This window comes from Conger conger, chromosome 17 (assembly GCF_963514075.1).
Source record: "Conger conger chromosome 17, fConCon1.1, whole genome shotgun sequence".
Taxonomy (NCBI): domain Eukaryota; kingdom Metazoa; phylum Chordata; class Actinopteri; order Anguilliformes; family Congridae; genus Conger; species Conger conger.
In genome coordinates, this window is record NC_083776.1 from 5883570 (window position 1) to 5906490 (window position 22921).

At 52.0% G+C, this 22921-nt stretch overlaps 1 protein-coding gene across 17 annotated transcripts in view; it reads left to right on the plus strand.

Annotated features, from left to right (window-relative positions):
- mycbp2 (MYC binding protein 2) overlaps positions 1-22921 on the plus strand; it is a 114948-nt gene that overhangs the window by 67258 nt on the left and 24769 nt on the right. For 11 of the 17 annotated variants that reach the window (XM_061226367.1, XM_061226369.1, XM_061226368.1 and 8 more), the window contains 22 exons: positions 59-265; positions 1032-1169; positions 1979-2157; positions 2527-2669; positions 3614-3714; positions 3936-4154; positions 5008-5203; positions 5705-5823; positions 6255-6342; positions 6589-6638; positions 6767-6939; positions 7287-7431; positions 8063-8269; positions 9435-9490; positions 9786-9901; positions 10837-10934; positions 12572-12688; positions 13727-13867; positions 16912-17136; positions 18693-18825; positions 19685-19810; positions 22360-22524. In XM_061226367.1, the coding sequence (XP_061082351.1) occupies positions 59-265; positions 1032-1169; positions 1979-2157; positions 2527-2669; positions 3614-3714; positions 3936-4154; positions 5008-5203; positions 5705-5823; positions 6255-6342; positions 6589-6638; positions 6767-6939; positions 7287-7431; positions 8063-8269; positions 9435-9490; positions 9786-9901; positions 10837-10934; positions 12572-12688; positions 13727-13867; positions 16912-17136; positions 18693-18825; positions 19685-19810; positions 22360-22524 (3142 nt within the window). The remainder of the gene's footprint in view (positions 1-58; positions 266-1031; positions 1170-1978; positions 2158-2526; positions 2670-3613; positions 3715-3935; positions 4155-5007; positions 5204-5704; positions 5824-6254; positions 6343-6588; positions 6639-6766; positions 6940-7286; positions 7432-8062; positions 8270-9434; positions 9491-9785; positions 9902-10836; positions 10935-12571; positions 12689-13726; positions 13868-16911; positions 17137-18692; positions 18826-19684; positions 19811-22359; positions 22525-22921) is intronic. The other 6 variants (XM_061226381.1, XM_061226384.1, XM_061226376.1 and 3 more) reach the window with 5 other exon arrangements.

Consider the following 22921-nt stretch of genomic DNA (forward strand, 5'->3'; position numbering starts at 1 on the left):
GTGCGCCTGCGGCCCCGCGTTTTTCCCAGCGTGTCGTTCTGTGTGCTGCTCTGTGCAGGTGGACGGGCTGAACTCCCTGCACTCGGTGAAGTCCACCCCCAACCGCTTCACCAAGACCAGCCAGGGCCGGAGCTGGAACACGGGCAACGGCTCGCCGGACGCCATCTGCTTCACCGTGGACAAGCCGGGCGTGGTGCTGGTGGGCTTCTGCGTCTACGGGGGCGGCGGCATCCACGAGTACGAGCTGGAGGTGCTCGCCGACGACGTAAGATCCAGCTCGCTTACATTTCCGTCTCTTTTTTTTTTTTACATGTGAATCTGTGTATATGTATGTCATTTTGTATGTTTTCTTCCTGGTCTCTCTTGAAAATCTTTTTATTTTTTTATATATTTTTTTCATGTTAATATCAAGGGTTTGGCGTGTAAGGGGTTTAAATTTTCCAAATTTAACAGGAGAGCCATTACGTTACATTATATTACGTGGCATTTAGCAGACGCTCTTATCCAGAGCGACGTACAACAAAGTGCAAATCAAACACAAGAACAAGTGCAAAAGTGGACCTGCAAGGACAGTACAGTTCTGAGTCCTCGTGTAAACATACAGAAATTTAGAACCCTTGAAGAGTACAATCAACAGAGCCAAAACAATGAATGGTTTGAATGAACCAAGGTTTTTGGGATGGGGTTTTACCCTTTATTTCAATGTAGTTAAGGATGGCACGTCCCAACTTCTCGATCTCAAGAGCTTTGTTTTGATATATAATTCTCATTTTGGCAAAATGTCACTTATGCTCCTTGAACACAAAACCCATGTGTGTACATTTGTATGTTTTTCTGTATGTTTAGTGACGTGTAACATTGCTGCTGATACTGCTACCAGGTCTCTCTTGAAAACAAAGATAAAAAAATTTAAAAAACCCTTAAAAAAGGCAGCATCAAGTGTAGTTTGTAATGCAGAGTGATTGAGTGAGCGCCATCTTTCGAGGCCTTCTTTGCGGTTTGTAACGCCCCCCTCCTTGCCCTGTTGCTAGGCGCAGACGGAGCACCACGGAGACTCCGCCCACTCGCACAGGTGGACGTCGCTGGAGCTGGTGAAGGGCACCTACAGCACGGACGACTCCCCCGGGGACATCGCCGAGATCCGGCTGGACAAAGCCGTGCCCCTGAAGGTCTGTGCTCCCCTCCTCCACCCCCCTACCCCCCAGCTCACACCCCCTCCCCCCCCAGCTCACACCCCCTGTACGACCTCATTGTAGCCTGTAGCCAAGTGGCTAAGGGGCCTGTAGCCAAGTGGCTAAGGGGCCTGTAGCCAAGTGGCTAAGGGGCCTGTTAGCCGAGTGGCTAAGGGGCCTGTAGCCAAGTGGCTAAGGGGCCTGTAGCCAAGTGGCTAAGGGGCCTGTAGCCAAGTGGCTAAGGGGCCTGTTAGCCGAGTGGCTAAGGGGCCTGTTAGCCGAGTGGCTAAGGGGCCTGTAGCCGAGTGGCTAAGGGGCCTGTAGCCGAGTGGCTAAGGGGCCTGTAGCCGAGTGGCTAAGGGGCCTGTAGCCGAGTGGCTAAGGGGCCTGTTAGCCGAGTGGCTAAGGGGCCTGTAGCCGAGTGGCTAAGGGGCCTGTAGCCGAGTGGCTGAGGGGCCTGTAGCCGAGTGGCTGAGGGACCTGTAGCCGAGTGGCTGAGGGACCTGTAGCCGAGTGGCTGAGGGACCTGTAGCCGAGTGGCTGAGGGACCTGTAGCCGAGTGGCTGAGGGACCTGTAGCCGAGTGGCTGAGGGACCTGTAGCCGAGTGGCTGAGGGGCCTGTAGCCGAGTGGCTAAGGCGCTTGACTGGGTCCTCAAAAGTTGGTGGGTCAAGCCGCAGGGTAGCCACAATAAGATGAATGCTGCTGGGCCTTAGTCTAATCAACTGTGAGTTACTTTCAATAAAAGTGTCAGCTAAATAACTGTAATGTAATGCTTGTTCCTTGTCCCCCCCCCCTCCCCCACAGGAGAATGTGAAGTACGCGGTGCGCCTGCGTAACTATGGCAGCCGGACAGCCAATGGGGACGGGGGCATGACCACGGTGCAGTGCTCTGATGGCGTGGCCTTCACCTTCAGCACCTGCAGCCTGAGCAGCAACGGGACCAACCAGACGCGCGGCCAGGTGCCCCAGATCCTGTACTACAGGTGAGCCCTCAAACCCAGATCCTGTACTACAGGTGAGCCCTCAAACCCAGATCCTGTACTACAGGTGAGCCCTCAAACCCAGATCCTGTACTACAGGTGAGCCCTCAAACCCAGATCCTGTACTACAGGTGAGCCCTCAAACATGCGGCCAGGTGCCCCAAATGCTCTACTACTGGTCAGCCCTCAAACCCAGGTCCTCTTTCGGATGAGACATTAAACCGAGGTCCTGACTCACTGTGGTCATTAGAGATCCCATGGCACTCTTCGCAGAGTCGGTGGTTCCACCTGGCTGTTTCAAACCGCCACCTCGTCATCAAACGGTCCTGTATAAAGGCCCCTGTGTGTCTGTCTGTCTCTCTGGGGTCACAGGAGCGAGTATGACGGCGACCTGCAGTCGCAGCTGCTGAGCAAGGCCAACGAGGAGGACAAGAACTGCAGCCGCGCGCTGTCCGTCGTCAGCGCCGTCGTGCGGACCGCCAAGGACCTGCTCCACCGAGCCTTCGCCGTGGACGGTGAGCACACACACACGACACGCACGCACACACACTCACACACTCACACACACACACACACACACACACACTCACACTCACACTCACACTCACACACACACACTGTACACAAACACACACACACACACACACTCACTCACTCACACACTGTATACACACACACTCACACACTCACACACACACACACACACACACACACACTCACACTCACACTCACACACACACACTGTACACAAACACACACACACACACACACTCACTCACTCACACACTGTATACACACACACTCACACACACACTGTACACACACTGTATACACACACACACACTCACATACTCACATGCTCACTCGCTCACTCACTCACTCACTCACTCACTCACTCACTCACTCACTCGCTCACTCGCTCACTCACTCACTCACTCACTCACTCACTCACTCACTCGCTCGCTCACTCACTCGCTCACACACACACTCACACATACTCGCGCTCACACACACTCACACATACTCGCACACGCACACGCACACACACTCACACTCACACTCACACTCACACTCACTCACACACACACACACACACTGTACACACACACTCACACTCACACTCACATACACTCACACACACACACACACACACTCTCACACTCACACATACTTGCACACGCACACACACTCACACTCACACACACTCACACACACTCACACACACACACTGTACACACGCATACACTCACACTCACACACTCACACTCACATACACTCACACACAAACACACTCGCATACACTCACACACAAACATGGACTATGCCGATTGCATTCCTTCTTTGTCTTGCAAAAAAGAAAGTTCCTGTCACCGTAGGTTCTGTTGTCACAACAGGACTTACTGACACGATGTCCCATATTCAGTATGTAAATGTTGGATCTTTCTCTCCGTGTCTCCAGCCGAAGACATTCCGGAGCTGCTGAGCTCCTCCAGCCTGTTCTCCATGCTGCTGCCCCTCATCCTGGCCTACATCGGCCCCGTGGCCGCCTCCGTGCCCAAGGTGAGGGGGCGCCCATACATTACACGTGTGTGTGTGTGTGTGTGTATTCATGTGTGTGTGTGTGTGTGTGTGGCAGTATGTGTGAGTGTGAGTGTGAGTGTGAGTGTGAGTGTGAGTGTGAGTGTGAGTGTGAGTGTGAGTGTGAGTGTGAGTGTGAGTGTGAGTGTGAGCATGTGTGAGTGCGCTCGTATTGTCTCCTCACTCCTCATGTATCCCATCAGGCCGCAGTGGAGGTGTTCGGCCTTGTGCAGGAGCTGCTGCCTGCCGTCTCCGCCCTCAACCAGAAATACGCCCCGCCCACTTTCAACCCCAACCAATCCACTGACAGCACCACGGGCAACCAACCGGAGCAGGGCCTGTCGGCCTGCACCACCTCCAGCCACTACGCTGTCGTCGAGAGCGACCACCCATACAAGCCTGCCAGCGTCACCCAGTACAAGGTGGGCATTGTGGGTAATGTAGTCCTGTCTGGGCCCAGCAGTGCCGCGGCCCTCCAGGACTACAGTGTCAAATAGTGCTCAGGATGAATGAAGGACCAGCTGAAACTGAGCAGCACTAGACTCTGCAATATCACTTATACATGAGTGAAAACGGTTGCTTCTGTGACTACAGGACTTTGGGACTATGTTTGATTTCATGTGGTCCTCACCAATCAGGGTTCTGTATAAATTTTCATTTTGCAGTTAGTTGCTGGTTGTGTGTTAGCTCTAATACTCTCATCTTCTGGAGTGCGTGATTCAGGGCTTCTCAGTGTGATTTAGGGCTTCTCAGCATGATTTAGGGCTTCTCAGCATGATTCAGGGTTTCTCCGCGTGATGGTGTGTGTCAGTGTGATTCAGGGTTTCTCAGTGTGATTCAGTGCCTGATTCAGGGGTTTCCCAGCTTGATTTAGTGCTTCTCAGCATGATTCAGGGCTTCTCAGCGTGATTTAGGGCTTCTCAGCATGATTCAGGGCTTCTCAGCGTGATTTAGGGCTTCTCAGCATGATTTAGGGCTTCTCGGCGTGATTCAGGGTTTCTCTGCATGATGGTGTGTGTCAGTGTGATTCAGGGTTTCTCAGTGTGATTCAGTGCCTGATTCAGGGGTTTCCCAGCTTGATTTAGTGTGTGATTCAGGGTTTCCCAGTGTGATTCAGGGTTTCCCAGTGTGATTCAGGGTTTCTCAGTGTGATTCAGTGCCTGATTCAGGGGTTTTTCCCAGCGTGATTTAGTGTGTGATTCAGGGTTTCTCAGTGTGATTCAGTGCCTGATTCAGGGGTTTCTCAGCGTGATTCAGGGTTTCCCCCCTCCCCAGGTGTCGTTCCCGGACTGCGTGCGCTGGATGACTCTGGAGCTGGACCCTCAGTGCGGCACGGCCCAGCCGGAGGACGTCCTACGTCTGCTCATCCCCAGCCGCTCGCTCTACCTGTCCGGCTCCGTCAACACCTGGATCGAGCTCAAGAAGTTCTGCAGCCTGTCCGGCTGGCCCAACTCCGTGCTGGTGCTGCCAGGTAACCCGGGCATGCTGGGATTCCGCACGGTGGTGATGGGGGGAGGGTTTTTGTTTTGTGGTGTTTGTAAGAAGAAGAAGAGAAACCGGATGAAAATTATATTTATTTGCTGGAACGGCAGTTCTTAGAAATGACCTTACATTACGTGTTATTTAGCTGACAATTTAATCCAAAGCAACGTACAGGCTGCAAATACATGAAACTTATTCTGGGTTCAGCAGTGTTATCTGCATTTCTGTGAACTGCTGCTTCAGCACAGTTTGTCTTTCTAAATCTGAAGAATGAATGTTATTTATTCTATTATTTACAGTGATTTTTGATGAAGATGTCGTAAGAGATTGTATGCATGTATTTAGACTAGGCTTCTGTGTTCGGGGGCTATTGGTAGTCCACGCCACTCGCTAACGGGCTAACGGGCTAATGGGCTAACTCTACAGGCGAGACAGAGACTTCAGCTGTCAGTGAAATCTGTTCACCTTCGTTCCTGCTGTTTCGTTTCAGGAAACGAGGCCCTTTTCTCCCTGGAAACCGCCTCAGATTATGTGAAAGATGAGAAGGCTTGCTTTTACGGCTTCAAATGTGTCGCCGTGGGCTACGAATTCAGCCCTGGGCTTGACGAGGTAAGAGAGGCTTGATCCCTGTCTCGGTTTGGTTAAAAATGGACACAAATTCAAGTAGTTAATTTGCAATCAAATAGTGTAGATCCTTCACATATGGGAAATTCTATATACTTTTTCACATGGAGTAACATTTTCAGTGGCGTTAACATTATTTTTACTTTTAGATATTTTTATTGTGATTATTATACAGCAGTTCATTCTGACCTTGCATTGGCTGAGAGACATTCTCACTCATTATCTCACTCCTAACTTGCCGAAAAACCAAGCCGCTACGTTTTCGTTCGGTGCATTCTTTGTATCAGAGATACTCGTAACCAAGCAACACACTCCGGTCTGCCATTAAAAGTTACTTTAATTTTCAATTCATCAACGTAAAACTGCTGTGAAATGGTGGGTGATAGACTCCTGATACGCTGTGCGGTGTGTTCCAGGGCATCATCCAGCTGGAGAAGGAGCTGGCCTACCTGGGCAGTCTGTGTGCGGCTGCCCTGATGAAGAAGGACCTCGCCCTGCCCATCGGTGAGGAAGCCTCCCCCTCGCCCTTTCACTCAGCTGATACTTTTATCCAAGAGAGATGTACAGTTGATTCGACTAAGCAGGGGCCAATTGCCCACTTGCTCAGGGAGACTTCAATACACCCAGGAACCGGCAATCCACCCACTGCCAGACAACTTCCCTTACCTTATGTTTGTGAGTGCAGTGTGATAATAATTACCTGTACTGTGTGGCCCTTTTAATCGTTTCTCTCTCTTAATTCTGTTCCAGGGAACGAGCTGGAAGAGGACCTGGAGATCCTGGAGGAAGCGTCGCTTCAGGTGAGTGCACTGGCAGCTGAGAGCTGTTACCTGAGGGTCACATCGGGAGTGCGGAGAAGGGTGACCCCCTTGGTTTGTAGCAGAATTGGCAGTTAAACTGAAGGGGGTTTCCCGGGGTTTTGTTTCAGGTGTGTAAGGCCCACGCAGGGATTCTGGGGAAGGGGCTGGCTCTGTCCCACTCCCCCACCATCCTGGAGGCCCTGGAGGGCAACCTGCCCCTGCACCTGCAGACCAACGAGCACTCCTTCCTGGAGGACTTCATCACCTGTGTGCCCAACTCCAGCGGCGGCCGGCTGGCCAGGTGAGTGGCAGCGAGCGAGGTCCAGAACGTTCTGTCAGATCACCGTGGTCTGGAAGGATCCGGAAGGATCTGTCAGATCAGCGAGGTACATAAGGGTCCGGAACGTTCTGTCAGATCAGCAAGTTCCGTAAGGTTTCCGGAAAGTTTTGTCAGATCAGTGAGGTCCATAAGGGTCCAAAAATGTTTTGTCAGATCAGCAAGGTCCATAAGGTTTTCCGGAAAGTTCCGTAGGATCAGTGAGGTCCAGACGGTTCTGTAAAGTTCTGTCGGATCAGCAAGGGTCCATAAGGTTCTAGTAAGTTCCGTCAGCTCTTCCGTCGGGAGACTTTACACTCCGTCTCTTCCAGGTGGCTGCAGCCGGATTCGTACGCCGACCCGCAGAAGACCTCGCTCATCCTGAACAAGGACGACATCCGCTGCGGCTGGCCCACCACCGTGGTGGTGCAGACCAAGGACCAGTACGGAGACGTGGTGCACGTGCCCAACATGAAGGTCCGAGCCCGTCCGTCTGTCCCCCTCTGTCCGTCTGCCTGCCTGCCTGTCTGTCCGTCCATCCGTCCGTCCGTCCGTCCGTCCGTCTGTGTCTGTCTGTCTGTCTGTCAGTCTGTCAGTCTGCTTTCCACGTTTAGATCCTTATGAAGGATACATCCTGTTTATAGACAATACGCATGTGTGTGTGAGGTTGTGCGTCGTGTGTTTGTGCCGTGAATGAAAACGTACATGAGGATATAACACACGTCAAAGAAGCACATTTGACTGGATTATGGGCTAGACTAGGTTTAAGGATTGGCCCACTGCAAGGTGAGATACTTCAGGCGGGGTTAACTGTACTGGACTTGACACCCATATTTTCCCACACAGTATGTATGGGCATACATAAGTTAGTCTGTTTCCATGTGTGTGTGCATGAGTATGTCTTACCTGTGTGTGTGTGTGTGTGTGTGTGTGTGTGTGTGTGTGTGCGTGTCTTACCTGAGCCCTGCCACTGTCTGCAGGTGTGGGTGCGTGTGCGTGTGCGTGTGCGTGTGCGTGTGCGTGTGCGTGCTTGAGTGTGTGTGTGTGTCTTACCTGAGCGTGTCTCACCTGAGAGAGTCTTACCTGAGCCCTGCCGCTCTGTCTGCAGGTGGAGGTGAAGGCGGTGCCCGTCTCCCAGAAGAAGTCTCTTCAGCAGGACAGCTCCAGGAAGCTGCAGCGGCTGCCGGGGAGCTCCTCGCCCTCCGCCCCCGGGACCGACCTCACCTTCGGGGGCCTGCCCACCCCCAAACTGGAGGCCACGTACGAGCCCATGATCGTGAAGGAGGCGCGCTACATCGCCATCACCATGATGAAGGTGGGCTTTTAGCCTGTGGGACTGGCCTCTCTCCAACCCGCGCGACTGGGCTCTCTCCCACCCGCGCGACTGGCCTCTCTCCCACCCGCGCGACTGGGCTCTCTCCCACCCGCGCGACTGGGCTCTCTCCAACCCGCGCGACTGGGCTCTCTCCAACCCGCGCGACTGGGCTCTCTCCCACCCGCGCGACTGGGCTCTCTCCCACCCGCGCGACTGGGCTCTCTCCCACCCGCGCGACTGGGCTCTCTCCCACCCGCGCGACTGGCCTCTCTCCCACCCGCGCGACTGGGCTCTCTCCCACCCGCGCGACTGGCCTCTCTCCCACCCGCGCGACTGGGCTCTCTCCATCCCTTTTTCTCCCAATTTGGTTGCCAATTGGACCCCGTCTGATTCAATTAGAGTCAGTATTAGATACACCGCCCACTCCCCGTCCCTCGGCGGCCAACGGGAGAGCGACACGCCTTCTTGAAGCCGTCTCGCCTCCCAAGCTGTAACCGTGATTCCAAGGCGCCTGAGGTGCTTGTTTCGTGCGGCGATCTACTAACCCTGCCAAGTCCCTCCCTCTGGAGCAGCAAGCCAATTATTGCTGCTCCACGTGAGCCGGCCAAACTTGGCTTTTGGCAGGACCGAGAATCGAACCCCGGTCCCCGGTGTGCAACTGCAGCGAACTGCAACCGCAAGTCTGCTGCGTCTTAGCCTGTTGCGCCACTGCGGCTCCCACGTAGTCTGAATTTTTTGAATATTTCTTTTAAAAGTTAAATTAATTTTAATAAATAGTACATTTACTGGGTGTTCCCTAAATGTTGAACCTATGAATTTGGCCTTCGCGTGAGCATCCGTGATGTTGCTCAGGCTGGTCGTAAATCAGACTTTAATGCTCAAAAATCACTTGGTGGTGTGGATATGTTTTTTGAAGGGAGTGTGCAATATTTTGTTTTGTACGTGTGGAGTTTGTGTGTGAAGTGAATGAAATGGCAGGAAAAGTGCAGGTGTGAATGGAATGAGGATGAAATGTTCAAAAAGGTGTGCATTTTCTGTGTGGAATCTCTTTTTTCCCCCCTTAAATATAAGATGTGGGTCTGTGCTATAGCAGATCAGCAACTCTTCAATGTCCGAGACAAATTCCTCTGAGACGATAAAGGTTATCTTATCTTCTCCTGTCCAGGCGTATGAAAACTACTCATTTGAAGAGCTCCGCTTTGCCTCCCCGACTCCAAAGAGGTAAGAGAACTTTTAAATGCTTTTTTTATTTTTATTACTATATTTATTTAGCAGACGCCTTTATCCAAAGCAAAAAGTGCATACCGATGTCGGTGGAATCTGCAGAACAGGTTGGATAAGGTACAATCCACATAGAATCACACAGCCATGAACATTCAAGTCTAGTGCACATGGTAGATATACCAAGTCTGTCAGTAACTACAGTACCAAGATGAACACAAATGCATCAGTCCTAGATAAATCCATAACGTGGGTTAATTTCGCGGTGCTGACTTGGTTCTGCTCACTTCCGCAGGCCCAGTGAGAACATGCTGATCCGGGCCAACACGGACGGAACCTACAGCGCCAACTGGACCCCCGGCGCCGTGGGCCTCTACACCATCCACGTCACCATCGACGGCATCGAGATCGGTACCTCCTTCCCCCCGCCCGTCCGACTTCCGGGCTCTTTCCAACCGCTTATTTCTCACCTCCCGTCTGCTTGCTCTTCGCCTGACCCGGAAATCGACCAAGGTCCGCCATCTTTAAGGGCCTTCCAACCCCTCAAAGGTTCCTTCTCAGAGCGCCAAGCTAGAAGTTAGAAGTTAGGAGGCTGCTGAACTTTTCTTGGGCAAAGAAACATGCGCACATCCCAGCACAGGCATTTTTGCAGAATGCGTGACGTACATTAACGATTGACCTGTGGATCCACCTTCCCCCATCTGCCACGTCTGTAACTAATGTGGCTTCATTCTGACATTTCAAAGGACAAGAGCTTTCCATTTGCCTTGATTTCCAGCGCAGTGGTGGGTCTTTAGTTTGACTGTGTTAAAGGAACAGATCCAGCTCAGTGTTGAGTATTGGGTCTGACTGTGTTAAGGTAACAGGTCCAGCTCAGTGTTAGTGTTGGGTCTGACTGTGTTAAGGTAACAGGTACAGCTCAGTGTTAGTGTTGGGTCTGACTGTGTTAAGGGAACAGGTCCAGCTCAGTGTTAGTGTTGGGTCTGACTGTGTTAAGGTAACAGGTACAGCTCAGTGTTAGTGTTGGGTCTGACTGTGTTAAGGGAACAGGTCCAGCTCAGTGTTAGTGTTGGGTCTGACTGTGTTAAGGGAACAGGTACAGCTCAGTGTTGGGTCTGACTGTGTTAAGGGAACAGGTCCAGCTCAGTGTTAGTGTTGGGTCTGACTGTGTTAAGGGAACAGGTACAGCTCAGTGTTGGGTCTGACAGTGTTAAGGTAACAGGTCCAGCTCAGTCTTAGTGTTGGGTCTGACTGTGTTAAGGGAACAGGTCCAGCTCAGTGTTAGTGTTTGGTCTGGCTGTGTTAAGGTAACAGCGTTTGCCCCCCCCCCCCCCCCCCCTCTGCAGACGCAGGTTTGGAGGTGGAGGTGAAGGACCCCCCCAAGGGCATGATCCCCCCCGGATCCCAGATGGTCAAGCCCAAAGCCGAGCCCCAGCCCAGCAAGGTGAGCTTCCTAACCTAACCCTATCCCCTCCACACACACCCTGAAACACCCCCCAACCCCAACCTAGCCCTAACCCCTCCACACACACCCTGAAACACCCCCCAACCCCAACCTAGCCCTAACCCCTCCACACACACCCTGAAACACCCCCCAACCCCAACCTAGCCCTAACCCCTCCACACACACCCTGAAACACCCCCCAACCCCAACCTAGCCCTAACCCCTCCACACACACCCTGAAACACACTCCCTAACCTAGCCCTAACCCCTCCACACACACCGTGAAACACACTCCCTAACCTAGCCCTAACCCCTCCACACACACCCTGAAACACACTCCCTAACCTAGCCCTAACCCCTCCACACACACCCTGAAACACACTCCCTAACCTAACCCTATCCCCCCCGCACAGCCCCCACGCACCCAACAACCCCACCCAACCCTGACACACACCCTAACCCCCCCAACAACCCGCTCTACCCCCCACGCACACAACCCCCCCCCCCCCCACCCAACCCTGACACACACCCTAACCCCACAACACACACACACGCCCCACCTTCCCTCCAAACCGGGCCACACTCAGTGTTTACCCCCGCCATTTTACTTTACCTGTTTTATTGGTCCACTGCTTTTCCGCCACATTAGCTGTAGAAGTTGTCCCCCCCCCCCCACACACACACACAGAATTCAATTACAGGTTTTCCCAGACCTAGTGCTAATATTGTGTTATTGGATATATTAGGTCTTAGGCCGTAGACCATGTTTTCTTTCCTTTTTTATGTGGTGTAGACGCACAGCATGATTGAGTTTGAGAGTTTATCAGCTCGTTTATAGGCACACCACATCTGACTTCCTATTAGCTAATTCTGTCCTCCTCCTATTAGCCAAAGAGGAATTGCATCTCTCTCTCTCTCTCTCTCTCCCTCTCTCCCTCCCCCCTCCCTCTCCCGCTCTCCCTCTCTCCCCCCTCTCTCTATCCCCCTCTCTCTCTCCCTCTCCATCCCTCCCTGGTGGTCTCCTCACGGTCTCTCCCTCACACTCTCTCTCTCCCCCCCTCTCCCTCTCTCGCCATCCCCCTCTCTCTCTCCCTCTCCATCCCTCCCTGGCGGTCTCCTGACGGTCTCTCCCTCACACTCTCTCTCTCCCCCCCTCTCCCTCTCTCTCCATCCCCCTCTCTCTCTCTCCCTCTCCATCCCTCCCTGGCGGTCTCCTGACGGTCTCTCCCTCACACTCTCTCTCTCCCCCCCTCTCCCTCTCTCTCCATCCCCCTCTCTCTCCCTCTCCAATCCCTCCCCGGCGGTCTCCTCACGGTCCCTCCCTCACACTCTCTTCCCCCCCCTCCCTCTATCTCCATCCCCCTCTCTCCCTCTCCATCCCTCCCTGGCGGTCTCCTCACGGTCTCTCCCTCCCTCCCTCTCTCATCCCTCCCTCTCTCTCTCTCTCCATTCCCCACTCTCTCCCTCTCCATCCCTCCCTCCCTCTGTCATCCCTCCCTCTCTCTCTCTCCCTCTCCATCCCTCCCTGGTGGTCTCCTCACGGTCTCTCCCTCACACTCTCTCCCCCCCCTCCCTCTCTCTCCATCCCTCCCTGGCGGTCTCCTCACGGTCTCTCCCTCCCCCCCTGCCCCCCCCAGGTGCGTCGGTTCGTGGCGCGGGACAGCGCGGGGCTGCGTGTGCGCAGTCACCCCTCCCTGCAGAGCGAGCAGATCGGCCTCGTGCACCTCAACGGCACCATCACCTTCATCGACGAGGTAACCAGGGAGGCCCTGTGTTAGTGTTATTACTGCGCTACAGCGCGTTATTACTGCGCTATAGCGCTGTTCTGTTTGTGTGTTATAACCCGTTAGTACTGAGGTATACTGCGTTGTGAGTGCGTTATAGCACGTAGTCCCATCATACATTATTACTGCGTTACAGCGCGTTAGTTGTGCATTATAACGTGTTAATACTGAGTTACAGTGAATTATTTCCAATCATAGTGTGCTATGACACTCTATAACCACTAGTACTCATTGTCCTGTAACCCTCTGATCTATCTACTTCCTGTGTTGTTGTGAAACTCGATCTGTAAGCCCGACAGTACATTCAAGCTTTTTTTTTATTTTTAAGCTATTCTTGTCATTATTTCTGCAGCTCTTCTAAGCTTACCTTTTTCCCCAAATCTCTTTATTTAGACCTTTTCTGAGCTTTTCTTTGTTTTGCTTCATGAACGAGCAAGGAACCTCGAGGCGGTGCGGGGGAGGGGGAAAATAAACGTTTCTGTACGAGACGCAGATCACGCGCACGGAGTTAAAACAACTTTTCTTCTGCATCCTTACTGTCATATATTTTTCAGTTTCTTCTTGTTAACGTACACTCACATACGAATAATTTGCGATACCAGTGGCATGTGTGTGCCTCCTGTTTATTTTGATGCAGTAGTGACCTTTTTGTGTGGTCAAGGGCTGCACTGGGGCTTGAACCACCAACCGTCCAGGTCCCAGTCAAGCACTTTGACCACTAGGCTACAGACTGGTTATAGCTATCGACTATAGACTGGCTATAGACTTCCCCCCCCAATCTGAAAACCCGGGCGCGTCTCCAAGGGAACCCCTCTGCCCCGCCTCCTGGTTCCGTTGCTACCGGCTAGCGAAGTGTTCCAGGCTGCCCCCCCCTGCCTCCCTGCCCCCCCGCCCCCCTGCCCCTGGCCCCGCCCCCCCCCCCCTCGCCTCGGGAAACCCCCGGGCAGAGCCAATCAGCAGTCACGGGAGGGCGTGGCGCCGCTCTGTCGCTCTGTCTCCCCCCTGTAGATCCACAATGACGACGGGGTGTGGCTCAGGCTGAATGATGAGACTTTGAAGAAGTATGTGCCTAACATGAATGGCTACACTGAAGCCTGGTGCCTCTCTTTTAACCAGCACTTGGGTCGAAGTCTTCTGGTCCCTGACGACGTAAGTAATAAAGAACACGCCCCCCCACCCACCCACCACCCCCCCGGCCCTCCCCCGGTCCCCCTCACGACCCCCCCCCCCCTTACGCCCCCCCCCCCCCCCCCGCCTTCCGCAGAATAGCAGGAGCCCCTATGCTGTTCATTGGGGGGGGAGGGGTCGATCTCTTTCTGCAAATATGTCACTCGGCGGGAGATAACGCTCCGTCCGACCTGTTCGTCCAAAACAATGGGTGCGGGCGGGACTTTAGCCAGTAAACAGAAGTGTGTCTTTGGCGTGAAGCGTCCGTTTCCATCGGTAGTGACAGGGTGATGACAGCATAAGGGCCAACGCATGTCTCTGTTCACGTGGATCACACCCCCCCCCGTCCCCCGCCCCCGCCCCAGCTTACCGCTGTGTGAACATCACCGTCTGATGATCAGTCGAACAGTCTGCTAGCTTTCCGCCTAAAACGGAGGGGTGCTAGACAAGGTGTTTTCGGGGTGGGGGGGGGGGGGGGCCCCGAGTGACTTCCGCTGTGATGTCATCCTCTGACCTCATCGCTCGCCGCCCACTCCTGCTCCACGAACCCGGGTCGCTCCGCGTCCGGGCGAGGCGCGCCCCCCCCCCCCTCTTTTGGGTGACGGCTTTTTGTTCCTCGGCACAGAAAACTTCAAAATGTGGACGGTGTAGAAGCCCAGGGCTTCGGTTCCTCCGGTTTCGGAAATGGAGACGTTCTGTTTGCGATGTGTACCGAGCAGCTGCACGTGCAAGGCCAGCTTTCTGAACTGCATCCTTTACGCTCAGAACTCAGACTCTCTCCTCTGTCAGGCATGTTGGCATTTCTCGCTGCTCAAGTCTTTCTTTGCTGAGGGAAAATACGACTGTTTCTGCATCAAAAGCCTTTTACTGAGTGCTTTTTTTTTTCTCCTTTTTTTTTTTTTTTAAGCGAGTGAGTTTTCTAATTGTTCTCCACATTTGTAAATGATGGCATGGCACATTTCACGCACAGATTTAAAAAATGTATATATATATATATATATATATATATATATATTTTTTTTTTTTCTTGAATCTTGGTGCATTAAAGTGATTAGACTGCACTCTTCAGAGGGCAAAAAGGTGCAGGTGAGAGCAGGTTTTCTGTTTCCCTGCTGGGCTCTAATGGAAAGCTCTTATCTGTCTGCCTCTTGCATTACTGTAAAAGCCACAGGAGGGAATTTGAGTTCTAGGTTTAGAAGAATTGCAAGACCGCCAGCAAGTGCTCCATACACACAGAACGTGTCAAACATAAGTTTTTGATTTTTTTTTTTAATGAAAATATCACAAATGCAGTGTTGCAGTAATCCTGGGCTGGTTTTCTGCCTTGAAACAAAGGGACGTCCAAACTCTGCTTTTTTTCGGGAAGTGTGCCTTCCCAGGGTGCATTGGGCTGCTTCAGGACTTAGGGCCTTCCTGTTATGTATCTATATGAACAGCATGGTGCACTACATCCTGTTTGGACGATGGCTTTTCTTTCAGTCAGATTTTTTAAAAATTATTAAGTTTCGTATATATTTGGGTAAATCATACTAACCTGAAGGTGCCACATTTTTCCCCCCATGTGAATGTTGTTCTTGCTTATTTTTGTGTGCCTGTGGTTGGCTAAAATGGCTAAAAGACTACTTCCTGAGGTTAACCTTGTGTTTTCTGTGCTGTGTCGAGACCTCTCTATCTCCCTTCTGTACTCTCTTAGTGCTGCTGTTAACAGTTTGTGACTAACTTCAAACTCAAGTCAAATTGTTTTACTCAACAGAGGACTTAAGTTTGAGGGTAAAATAAATAATGCTTCCAAAGAAATAATAATTTCCCGCTAATTCTCTTCCTGCTACTTGACTGTTTTGCAATCTGTTGCTCAGAGTGTCTTTGACGCTAGCCAAGGAGTGAGTGATATCACCCTTTTGTCTTGGACGTCCTTAACTTTATGTCCGCAGGTGAGTCTTGAGCAGAAGGGACTATCGTGGCTTCATTGCTTGTTTGTTTGGGTTGTTAGTACTGTGTTTTAGCACATTCGTACGGTTCCTTGCCTGCGTTAAAGGGTGGTCCTGTTCAGTCTGCGTTGTTTGCATGGTGTTGTACGGCTGTACTGTTCTGAGATCAGTGCCTGGAAAAATGATTTCAAAGAATGAAATCACGTTTCCCCCCCTCCTGGCTGTCCCAAAAAGGGTCTGTGCATCTGTTTGTTTATTTACAAACAAGCAAAAATACATTTATTTTAAAGTTGAATATTTGTCTACTATACTCCCATTTTCTTTGAGCGTATAGACCGTGAACGGTGGGTTGCATGTTGGTTTAGGATACAGTATCAACCCTGGAGGCATGATAGAGTTTGTGATCTGTGATGAGAGGGTACGTTTTTTTCCCCCCCGAGTGCAGCCCCATGTGCCGATGCTCGAGCATGCCCCTACCCCCCCCCCCCCCCCCCGGCCGTCCGTGCCCCCCCCCCCCCCTCCCCCCGTACCCCCCCTGCGGTCCTGCCTGCGCTGCTTCGGCGAAAAATCGTTCTGCGCCATCCTCACATCGCTCTGTTCAGCTGCGCCATTTCCTCTGGGCCGACCCCCCCCCCCCCCCCCCCCGCTGCGTCTGCATTGCTTAAGACTTTCTGACCAGAAACATCTCCAGGGCAACAACTATTCCAGCATTCCAACATATTACCCCCCCCCCCCCCTCTTTTTTATCTGTTAGCCTTTTGTGTGCTATAAATATTACAGTATCTTCATGTCTTTTTTTTTCCCCTCGCTGTCTGGTTCGACTAGACAGATGGCTGTAGTGTTGCGCAAAAGTCAAACCTCGAGTCGTGTAGCCAGAGACCCCGAGGGGAACGCAAACGACCTCGAGTTTTAGTAGTCGAACCGACTGCGCTGCGGTTCGCCGGGAGGGCGGTCCGTTTAGCGCGGAGGGACGCGAACGTAACTATCTCAGGAGGTGTGTGTGTGTGTGTGTGTGTACAGTTACCCCCCCCAGGCCCCTGACCCCTTTCCCGCTGCTCTCCATCCAGAGACTAACCCCCTCTCCTTTGGCTCTTACAGGAGGCCAGAACGCACTCGGATGAGTATTTTAAGGAGGTCAGTGGCCGCCCCTCCCCCGCGGCCCCCATGCGCGAGCAGGACAGGGCGGGTCTGGGTGGCGGACCAGGCGATTATAAGGTAGTGAAGACGGGGCCTTCGGGTCACAACATCAGAAGCTGTCCAAACCTTAGGGGTGTCCCCATTGGAATGTTAGTTCTGGGCAACACAGTCAAGGCCATAGGCGAGGTATGGACCCCAAAACTGTGTTCTTGTGGCTACAAACAAAAAAAAAAATCTTTAAAAAAAAAATCATCCACTTCATTAGCTGACAGATTTATATTTGCTCTCTCTCTCTTGCTCTTCTCGCTAACACCTGAAAAAAAATCACAGTCTTAACATAAATTTCTGATTTTTCTTCCTCCTACCCGTGAAAACATTGTCTTCCTTGTTGGTTAAAAAAAAAAAAAAAAAAAAAAGGGTACATTGTGAATTCCTCTGTGGTGTGGATGTGTGGTTCCGAGTCTGGCTTTGCTAATACCGAGTATCCATGGCTACAGCATTTCCCCCTTTTATCTTTCCTGGTCGAAAGTGGCGCTCTGCCGACAAACGCCTGGAATAAATCAGGCTCCACGGACGCGTTTTATTGCGTTCCTCAATCCCAACAGACGCAAAACAAATCTTGCCTCCCAATAAATTTGTGTTAAAAGTCGCCCTTGTTTTTATCACCACAGTTAAACAATGGGAGTGCGTTCAGGTGGTGATGATGGAAGGAATGAGTGATGAAGCTCTAAATCATAGCGACTTTTCTCGCTCCACTCAGGTTCTCTTTATGGACGCTCCGGCGTTTCTACCGCTGAGGTCCCCACTCCGCTGACATTTCACATGATGCGCTCGATTAATAGTTGCAGCAGTTTCTTGCCAATTTGTTTTGCGTACCCCAGCAATTTTATTTTATGAATCTGCGTGTGATTCAGGCAGAATCGCAGTCAGCGTCTCAGTGGTTTACCTCAATGTCAGAAATTAGCTTTTGAAAAATAAAAAAATCAATTTAGTAACCAACCATGGTTTCAAGTCTGGATCTCTCTGTGTAACTAAGACAGTTGAATATCCTCTTGTCAAAAATGTTTGTGCTCGATTTGAAACCTAAAGGACTGCTCTTTTGGGCATCAAAACCATGAAATGCTGAAGCCATAAAAAAAACTTCTGAATCTCTACCCCTTCCTCCCCCCACTCTCCCACCCCCCCCTCCAACCCTCCGTCCCCCCCAAACTTTGACTGAATTTTTCCTTGTGCACATTTTAATGCTCACCCCGGTCCGACCCGGAAGTGCTAAAATGTGGCACGTTCTAATGATCGTTTTACTGGGAGGATGTGGTGTGTCATGCTGTTCTCTCGGGGGAGTCAGTGAGCTTCTCTGCGGTGGCTACACTGTACAGAGTCCTGCCGGGTCTGAGCCTTTCAGACCGGCACTCACTGGGTGGTGTCATACGCCGAGCGGATGCGTTTCCCCACACTGTGCGCCGTTAAGATCCGCTTCATATTCAGCACTGTGTATGTGTACTATTCTGTGGTTTACGATGGATAATAACGCCTTTGTATTGTCAAAGATAGCGTGTGAGGGGCGTTTCTTGATATGGACACTCTGCAGTGGTCCATTGAGAGAGCACCCTGAGTAAAGGCAGTGAGCGCGGAGGCTGGTTGAATGTAACGTTGGGCTGCAGTGTTGGAGGGACCTCAGCTCGGAGCCCAGGTCCGCGGCCTGTTGTGCGTTTGGAGGGATGAAGCTCTTGTTTGTGCGCCAGGTGACCAATGTGGAGGGGACCTGGGTGCAGCTGGATAAGAACAGCGTGGTGGAGTTCTGCGAGAGTGACGAGGGCGAGGCTTGGTCCCTGGCCCGGGACCGCGGGGGGAACCAGTACCTGCGGCACGAGGAAGGTGAGTCCCGCCGCCAATCCTAGCCAAAGGAATCCGCTTTCGGCTTTGTACCTCAGCGGTCTTTTTGTACATCGACCTTAAAAGTCTTGGGTGCCGGTTATGTCTTGGGTGCCTCTTGAGATTTGGGTGCCTTTAGTCTTGGGTGCCGGTTGTGTCTTGGGTGCCTCTTGAGATTTGGGTGCCTTTAGTCTTGGGTGCCGGTTGTGTCTTGGGTGCCTCTTGAGATTTGGGTGCCTTTAGTCTTGGGTGCCGGTTGTGTCTTGGGTGCCTCTTGAGATTTGGGTGCCTTTAGTCTTGGGTGCCGGTTGTGTCCTGGGTGCCGGTTGTGTCCTGGGTGCCGCTCGAGTCCTGGGTGCCGCTTGAGTCCTGGGTACCGCTTGAGTCCTGGGTGCCGGTTGTGTCCTGGGTGCCGCTTGAGTCCTGGGTGCCGCTTGAGTCCTGGGTGCCGCTTGAGTCCTGGGTGCCGCTTGAGTCCTGGGTGCCGGTTGGGTCTTGGGTGCTGGTTGGTCTTTGGGTGCAGGTTGAGTCTTGGGTGCAGGTTGAGTCTTGGGTGCAGGTTGGGTCTTGGGTGCCTTTAGTCTTGGGTGCTGGTTCGTCTTTGGGTGCAGGTTGGGTCTTGGGTTCTGTTTGAGTCTTGGGTTCTGTTTGAGTCTTGGGTTCTGTTTGAGTCTTGGGTGATGCTTGAGTCTTGGGTGATGCTTGAGTCTTGGGTGATGCTTGAGTCTTGGGTGATGCTTGAGTCTTGGGTGATGCTTGAGTTTTGGGTGCCGGTTGAGTCTCGGGTGGTGCCTGAGTTTTGGCTGCCGGTTGAGTGTTGGGTGGCAGTTGAGTTCACCCAGTCAGCCATGTCTCCCAACAGAGCAAGTGGTCCTGGAGCAAGGAGGACAGACCCCCCCGCCAAGCCCCTTCTCTGTCCAGGCCTTCAACCGGGTCACGGCAGCCAGCGGGGCGCAAGGCTTCGACTACGGCATCTCCAACAACAAAGGTGAGGGGAGCGCGGGGGTGTCTGGGAGCTCAGCTTGGGGCTCCTGTCCTGCAGGTATCAGCACACCTGAGGACCGATGAGCAGGTGTTTCTCAGCCTGCAATCTGCCCTTCCTCGTGCCACAAACCCGACCTTTACATTAAAGTCACGAAATAAAATGGACTCAGTTTGAATTCCTGACCCATAGGACGGGTGTCAGGTAATGCGCTAAATGTAGTTTCTAAACCTTCTTCAGAGAACTTTGAGCTGCTCAACGGTAAGTGAATGAATGTAAAGTTCTGGTTGATCAAGAAAATCAAGGCTGTCGCGCATTGACTTTGGACCTGAACAGTGTGAATGGGAAATGAAATCTGATTCTGACACGCACAAGCACCAAAGATCCTCATCTCTCTTCACTCTTCTCTGCGCACATCTATCTGTCCTGCCTGTCACCTGGATCCATCACCCTGTTCTGCCCCCCATCCCCCCCCCTCCTGCTTATCTGGGCTTTCTAGTGTCTTTTCTCACCATGTTCTGCTACACGTTGCCTTCGCATTTTACAGTTGGAATTTTTTTTTCAATTTTGAATTTGGGGAAAATGTGTTTGTTTACTTCCAATGTGTTTTCTTATGAGACAGTTACACAGACACGTGCACACACACACACTCACACATGCACACACATCGTAGGTATGATATAATCTTTTCTTGGAACTATTTTCCATGGGATATACAGACTGAGACTGCTATACACAATGAAGTACCGGCACAATACAAAAATGTATGTGTGCTATAAAATTAGTTTTGTTCATATACTGTGTATTGTCTCTGGGAACATTAACTTCACTACCTGAAATTGTTCAGTTTGGGACAGGCACAGCTCTTTTTTAAGATTTACTTCGTAAACATGCCTCTTGCCTGAAGCAAGGGGGAATTTGAGCACATTAATAAAAGCTGGACTGTTAAATCTGCCATCCAAGAGCTATCAACCATGCCCTTCGACATGCGAGATCCAGGAGGAGCCAACAATCCCAGAATGCATTGCTGCATTGGCTTTTGCTTCATGAATTCAAAAAAAAAAAAAAGAGAAGCAGAGCAATTTTGAATTGGGAACTAAATCAGACATTTTTCAGTCATCGATCTCTGCGTTCTTGAGTAAATGTTTTCGTGAATTTTTCCCCTCCTCTGGAGGTACCTATAGGCTGCTGTGATGTAGGAACTTGATGCAGTAAAAACCCCAGAAAGCCTCAGAAAACCCCAGCTCATTGTGCTTTGCCTGTCTGCCGTGGTCATGCCTTTTACATCTGGAGTTCTGCTTCACGTGTCGCTCACGCCTAACATTGTTGTCTTGTCACTTTGTGCATGTGCTGTGTGTACACCTTTGAGCCCCCTCTCTCACAGATCTTAGGCCTTGCTTTAGCCCTCTTTAGTCTAAAACTCTGCTTCACATCTCTCCAGTGACTTTACTCTTGCTATACTTCCAGTGGAAGTCTTAACTGACCACAGTCCGAGGTCTAACATTTTGTCCTGTCCCAAGCATGACTCTAACCCTCTGTTTAAAGCCCGACCCGCATTTTGCCCTTCCTCTAGGGCCTCATGGTCACATGTCTAAGGCAGTTTGTGTAGACCCAGCCTAAAGCCCAACTTCACCCCTTCACGCACATTCTAAGATCAAAATTTGCCCCCATCGAAATTTGGCTTGGGGTAAATTTACGTGTGTTGTGACAGTGAATCAGTCCGTAGCACGCCTTCCATCCCAATTCAAGGCCAAGCTTTTTCTATTTGCAGTTCACCTTGCCACACCAATCTAGTACCTGCTTTGCCTTCCCTCCCAAACCCCGCTCGTGGTCTAAACTTACCTCATGTCTAGAATATGGCCAAGTGCCAATCACTCACCTGGCTTACAGCTGACCAATGACTGCTGCCTGCCATGTCATAGCATACTACTGTGGCAGGTCTCTGGACCTCTCATCAGAAATGACTTGCACTTAAACCTGAGTCATTAACCTCATTGTGTGTCCAAATTGGCAAACCCCCCCCCCGCAGCCAGGAATTTCCAGATCATTGCCACCCTGAAGACACTGATCAAATTGTGGACACACTGGGGGCTTGAGCCAACAGCCTTCCGGGTCAAGCGACTTAGCCATTCGGCTGTAGGCCGCCCCTATTCCTGCCAGTTCGAACGGCATGCCTGCTATAACTGCGTTTGTTACTACTTTTCCCCCAACTGACAACGAGGACCTGGGCTTCTGCCATTGATGACGGCACAATTACACCCCCCCCCCCCCCCCCCAAACCACTCAACCCAACCCAACCCAACCACCCCTCCCCCCCCAAACCACCCCTCCCACCCCACACCACCTCGTCTCCCATCGCTCGCCCCCCCCACCCCCCTGTCGGGGGTCACCCCACGGACCCCCCCCACCCCGCACCCTACCTCAGCATCGGCCCGCGAGCGTGTGTTTTCGGCGTGGCGTGTGTGTGCGCTCCTCCTCCTCCTCCTCCTCGGAGAGAGAGAGCGAGAGGGTCAGTCAGACGCTGCAGTGTCCCCTTGTCTTCCACGTTTTTGCAGGTGACCGGCTGAGCGCTATTCTGAATTCCATTCAGCCTGGGTCTCTCCTCCCAGCTCCCTCCTCCTCCGGTCTCGAGCCGGCCGCCCAACCTCCCTCCTCCCTTGTCCACAGCCCATTTGTGTTCGGACAGTCCCTATCCCAGCAGCCTCAGCCTCAGCTTCCGAGTAAGTCTGTCCGTCTGCCTGACAGTGTCGGCTCCCGCCTGCGCAGGACCCCCCCAACGTGTCCCCTTTTCCCTCATTGTGGTTTTAAAAAATTATTTTATTTTATTAATTTTTCATTTTTATTTCATTTATTTATTTCTTTAAATTTCTTTTTTTTTTTTTTTGTATGACTGACCCTAGCTTTTTCGCTCCTGTGTGTTACCCCCACAGTTGCCTGCTCCCGTCTCAGTAGGTGTGGCTTCCGAACCCCCCCCCCAACCCCGCCCCTCCCCTCCACCCCCCCCCCCTTCATCTCATCTCCGTCCATCCTAACATCAGCTACTCAGCCCCGAATTCCAACGGCGAATCCAACCCCATCCCCCTGTCCTTCATCCTTCATGAACCCAGTCTGTTTCTC